The following is a 5,000-nucleotide window of genomic DNA, read 5'->3' as shown; positions in this document are numbered from 1 at the left end:
AGTAAAGATCACGCTCCATGAAGATATTCAGTGCATTTACTAGCAGAAACACTTCAGGACTGGTGCAGTGCTCAGGATGTTGTTGCTGTGCATTCAAGACATTTTTTTTTGCTCCCCCGGATTCCAGATTTTCAAAGAGTTGTGTGTAAATATTGTCAGATCCTAACAAACCAGAGCTCGATGGAAAGGCCATTTATCGAAAAATGACATTTATGACCGGTCACGAATTAATACAGCCATTTTTACTAATAAAACAAAACATTTAATGATACATTTTTTTACTAAAACAAAATAACCATAAAATATTTTAAAAATAAACAGAAATCTGACTTATTTAAAAAAATATTTTAAAATATATATATATTTTTTATCTGACTTAATCTAAACAATAATTAAAAATAAGTTAATAAATAACATAAATATGTTTTTATATAGCTAGCATATAACACAAAAAAGTTGATGCTCCAGGGTGTTTGTTTGTTCGTTCCAGCTTCTGTGGCTATTCTCTTGAAGAAGTATTATTGCCGAATCATACAATGATTTTAAAATGTATTTTTGCTAAAAGCTCTAAAGCTCTACGCAGCTTTAATCATTCTCAATGACTTCCTACGAAGAGATCTTCACCTTCAGACCGGTTCTGCTGCAGGTATAAACCACTTCATGAGTTAACACGACTAACAGTACTTCTAGAGTATCGTGTTATTTCAGCGCTTACAGACGCATTATTAAAATCTCAAGTTAACGCAGCACGATTTTTTTAAGAACAGTGTCGTTTGTTCTCGACAGTTAAAACGTTATCCGCTGCTGAGTTTGTGTCTGGTCTAGAAAGAGCCGTGGAGGAGCTCTCACCTTCTCCTGCGTGCCGTTCTCGGGCTCCGCGGGCGGGGAGCAGGGGGCTTTGACCGCGCTGCGCTCCGCGGTCTCCACCTTGATCAGCCGGTGCTTCGGAGACACGTACTTGACCTCCGCCGCCGAGCTCGGTCCGGTGGAGAAGGGCACGGTTCCGCCCGGCGTGTACGGATCCTCGAAGTCCAGCTCCTTCTGGAGTTTGTAGGCGGTGAGGATGTCTGGCTGCGCGGACAGAAGCCCGGTGCCCGGCGGCGTCTGGAGGCTGGACACGGCGGTGTGGAAGTGTCGGTAGTCCGGTTTCGGAGGCGCCGGTGGCGGGGCTTTGGTGGTTTTGAAACCCAGGTGCTCCTTGAACCATCTGGCCATGCTGCCAGCGCATCGCTCGCAACTCCGAGACGAGATAAATCCGAGCTCTGCCGTGGCTCCCGTTCACTTTCTGTTTGGAGAAACTCTGCGCTCTCTCCGTGCGCGCGCGCCCTGTGCCCGTGTGCGCGCGCGTATGTGTATGTGCGTGTGCGTGTGCGTGTGCGTGTGTGTGTGTGTGTGACAGCTGAGCTGCTGCTGGGATATATGGGGAATTTCTACCTGAGATACTCACTGCCACCTATCGGTGCGCTCTGACACTGGAAGCAGAGGAGAGCAAGGCTTTAGACTGCGCGCGGAAGTAGACACCGACTCTACAAGAGCAAACTCTGCACTATTTGTAAAGACTTTTCGTGCATGAATACGACTACAGTAAACACTGTAAATAAATGTATAACTGCAATTACATTATTGACGCTACTATCCTTAAAAATAATAATAATAAAATAGAAATAAATGCATTACTGTAATTCTGCTGTGGTACAGCTCTGCCTTGTGGAAACACTGATATTTTCTTAATTCACAGTAAAATAATTATGTTAAAGTTCTTTTAAAGAATGAAATAAATCTAATTGACTGCATTGAGAAGAGCTGCTTTGAACTGAGGTTAAGGGACTTCAGCAGCTGTGATGACCTGAGAGGAAAAGGAGGTTTAAAAGTCACCTGACTTACATTGATCTTTGACATTTTTAAGCAAAAACGGTACAGATGCACTTTTGGTGTAGTGCTATTTTTAAATGCTGATGATAATGTCTTGAAATGTTAATAACCATAGTCTACTTAATTTGAATATCACCATTTGATTAGTCAGATAATACACCAAAACCTCGTGGCACTGACAGCCGATAACTGACTCTGCCGTATATGTGTGTGTGTAGGTTTTTGGGGTAGATGTGTATCATATGTACTCCAAAGCCGCTTATTATTTGCACGCCAGTGTCCATTTTTTCCCATGTTTTCAATATATAGTTTATTTGTTATGCATGTTCATGAGACCAGACTCACAATACAAACATGCCTGCATGGAGACACAGGAAGAACATCACGGGTGAAATAATGCCTCTTTACTTCTGATAAAGAGATTCGGTTCAAAACAACCCATGAGATACAAGCAGTGTGCGGACGGACAGCGGAGTGGATTTGTGTTTAACACAGAGTTTATTTTGTTTGACTTCACCCTACTTTTCACCTAAAGATCTCTGCACTGCAGCAGTCTGTGTTCAACAATTAATTCTGTTGCATGATAGGTAACATTTCTTAAAACATATTGCTTTTTTATTTGCTTAGTTTTGATCTCTTGATGAACTTGTCTTTCAATTAGCACATGTTCTGATTGATCGAAGGCCTCATTGATCCGAAAGCGCACATTTCAGCTTTTGAAAAAAAAAAAAAAAAAGGGTTAATTACAGCAAAATTCTCTCGAATAATGCAAACGAGGCCTTCGACAATCAAAACCCGTACTAACTGAACGGAAACAAGCTGAGAGAGACACCCAAGATTTCAGGCACGGTCTTCTTTAAAGGCGTAAAAGAAGTCTTTGCAGTGAAAGAGTCAAAAGATTCAAATATTTTAGCGTGGCCCTAACAAGATAAAAGCCTTTGAGAGCGTCGGTGAATAAAACATTACAGAGTTCATTCTTCAGGTCAGCAGGCTCTTAAACACCTGTAAGAGTCTGTCAGAAGCGCTAAAGAACTCCATCACCCCAGATCTGCGTGCACCAGTCTGTCCTTGCTTCAGAAACGTGAAAAGCAACGTCATTTAAATGGGTGGAAAAAACATTCGTTCAAAGAGCGTGGCATGCCGTCGGTGCTCTTTGTTGCACACTGAAGAACAGACACACACTCGTTACAGGAGCCAGGGACACTGCTGCGGCGTTTCATGAAGTAATACTTCTCTTTAACAGCGGCGTCCTTCAGGACCGAAGCGGAGCACGCAGCAAAGCGGTTCAACTCCTCTGAGAGAGTCACGTTTAATTCAACATCCACAAATAAAAGACTCCACTCCAACTCAGTCATTTATTTGCAATCTGAAGAAAACAACTGCATGGATTCTTGTAATCAAATGAATATTCATTTATTGACCTTCTCTGTATCAAAAGCAGACTTACATTTGAACGCATCAGTTCATTCATACATTACAGTAAATCAGTGATAGGATACATTTTATGCAATAAAATGAAAGGTTTAAAAATAATTAAAAGCTGATACAAATCAGTTTAAGTGCTTAAAAACTTCAAGTGCATCAAAACCGATCCTTGCACCAAAGATCACTGGAGAATCCTGCAGATGCTTGAAGAAACCTTCACGTACCTGTTCTTGATCTCCTGCAACTGAGGAGGAAAGCATGCATTGAGCTCCCGAAGCAACTCAGAATAACAGCAGCGAGCACATCAAGAGCCGTGAGATTGGACCGCCTCACCTTGCTCGGTCAGTAACGCTCTCCAGCGTCCGAACGACGGCCTGCACCACCGGAGCCAACGTCTGCTCGCTGTAGCCGGTGTACCGCTGCAGACCCGCGCTCTGCCAAACGGTCATTATCAAGATGAGACCTCGAGCTTCTGCTGCCAGCGGATCACTCTCAGTACTTCACACGCTTCCCTAAACGCGCTTTAATGAGTGTTTTTATACACACACACACACACACACACTCACCCACGAGCCCGAGCCCAGAATCGTCCGAGACGCCTGAAACGCAGCCGCTGCGCTGAGAGACGGAGGAACATGGACCAGATCATAGTCCAGAACCATCAGCTCCGTCAGGAAGGAGGCCAGCTCGCGCTCCCTCGGACCGGCCTGCAGGGCACAGGAAGTCCATCGGGGTCAGGCTTCTGAGGACGGAGTGAGCAGAGCAAGACTCGAGGAAATAGAGGCTCATGCTCACTAAACATTGATCCTCGACTTCTCCAGTAAAGGTTTACAGCGAAGAGTTTTAAAACCTATTCACAGACTTGCACTGAAGAAGAGTAAAGGGGGCGGGGCTGAGCTCGTTGCTACAGATGATGTCAGTGTGCTCATTAACTATGGACACACTGATTGGCTGAGTTTAAGATGCAGGTTAGCGTTACTCATTAAACAAGTATATCTTCTGATTTTTGTCCAGTTGTGTGTGTGTGTGTGCTTGTCAAACAGTTAGCGGATGTGAACAATAGAATTTAATGCCCAAAATGTTAAACAGAGGAAGGATCTTATTCACCGTTTCAAAGACACTTCGTAAGTTCCTAACAATGTTGAAGAAAGTGTATTATTTGAACTGGTTTGTTGATAAAGGCCATTCTAAGTCACTCTAGCACAGGGTTATACATCATTAGATGACTTAACATGTGCTTCTTATAATAAAGATGACCTATTTCATAGAATATGGGCTTAAATATATCTTCCAAAGTCATAAACATCTTGGATGAGGTAAAACATTGCAATTTTTAGGGTCATATTAATTGCAGTAAATCAATTTTATTATGATATCTGAAGGATCATGCGACACTGAAGACCGGAGTAATGATATTTTCGCTGCATTCTTGATGAAATAAACGCAGCCTCGTAAGCAGAAACATCTTGCTCAAGGTTTGAGCAGTAGAGTATAAATACCTGTCCAATCTTACAGACCCTCTGCAGGAAGTGAGAAGGAAGGGGTCGGCCGAGGCTGTAGTTCAAGCGCTTTAAGACAATTCTCTCCATCCTCCGGATGTCTCCACAGCTGTATGCCCCATCCGTCACAAACGCAAAGTCTCCAACCGTGGGCGGGTAGAGCTCCTCATACTTAGACGCCAGCAGCATCGCAGTCACACAGAG

General features: G+C 43.3%; 2 protein-coding genes across 2 annotated transcripts in view; both read right to left on the bottom strand.

Moving 5' to 3' along the window:
- zgc:158464 (uncharacterized protein LOC791139 homolog) overlaps positions 1-1,384 on the bottom strand; it is a gene marked incomplete at its 3' end in the record, with an annotated part of 83,007 nt that extends 81,623 nt beyond the window's left edge. Inside the window, exon 1 of the mRNA XM_043264305.1 lies at positions 850-1,384. Within this exon, the coding sequence (XP_043120240.1) occupies positions 850-1,215 (366 nt within the window). The remainder of the gene's footprint in view (positions 1-849) is intronic.
- Positions 1,385-3,671: 2,287 nt separating this feature from the next.
- LOC122362954 (G2/mitotic-specific cyclin-B1-like) overlaps positions 3,672-5,000 on the bottom strand; it is a 2,636-nt gene continuing 1,307 nt past the window's right edge. Inside the window, 3 exon segments of the mRNA XM_043264773.1 lie at positions 3,672-3,809; positions 3,864-4,004; positions 4,797-5,000. The exon segment at positions 4,797-5,000 is cut by the window's right edge and continues 33 nt beyond it. Coding sequence (XP_043120708.1) covers positions 3,798-3,809; positions 3,864-4,004; positions 4,797-5,000 — 357 coding nt within the window. The 3' untranslated portion in view covers positions 3,672-3,797.

Source organism: Puntigrus tetrazona, chromosome 18 (genome assembly GCF_018831695.1).
Source record: "Puntigrus tetrazona isolate hp1 chromosome 18, ASM1883169v1, whole genome shotgun sequence".
Classification (NCBI taxonomy): domain Eukaryota; kingdom Metazoa; phylum Chordata; class Actinopteri; order Cypriniformes; family Cyprinidae; genus Puntigrus; species Puntigrus tetrazona.
Note: the sequence above shows the minus strand (reverse complement) of the source record. Positions and strands in the feature narration are given on the sequence as shown.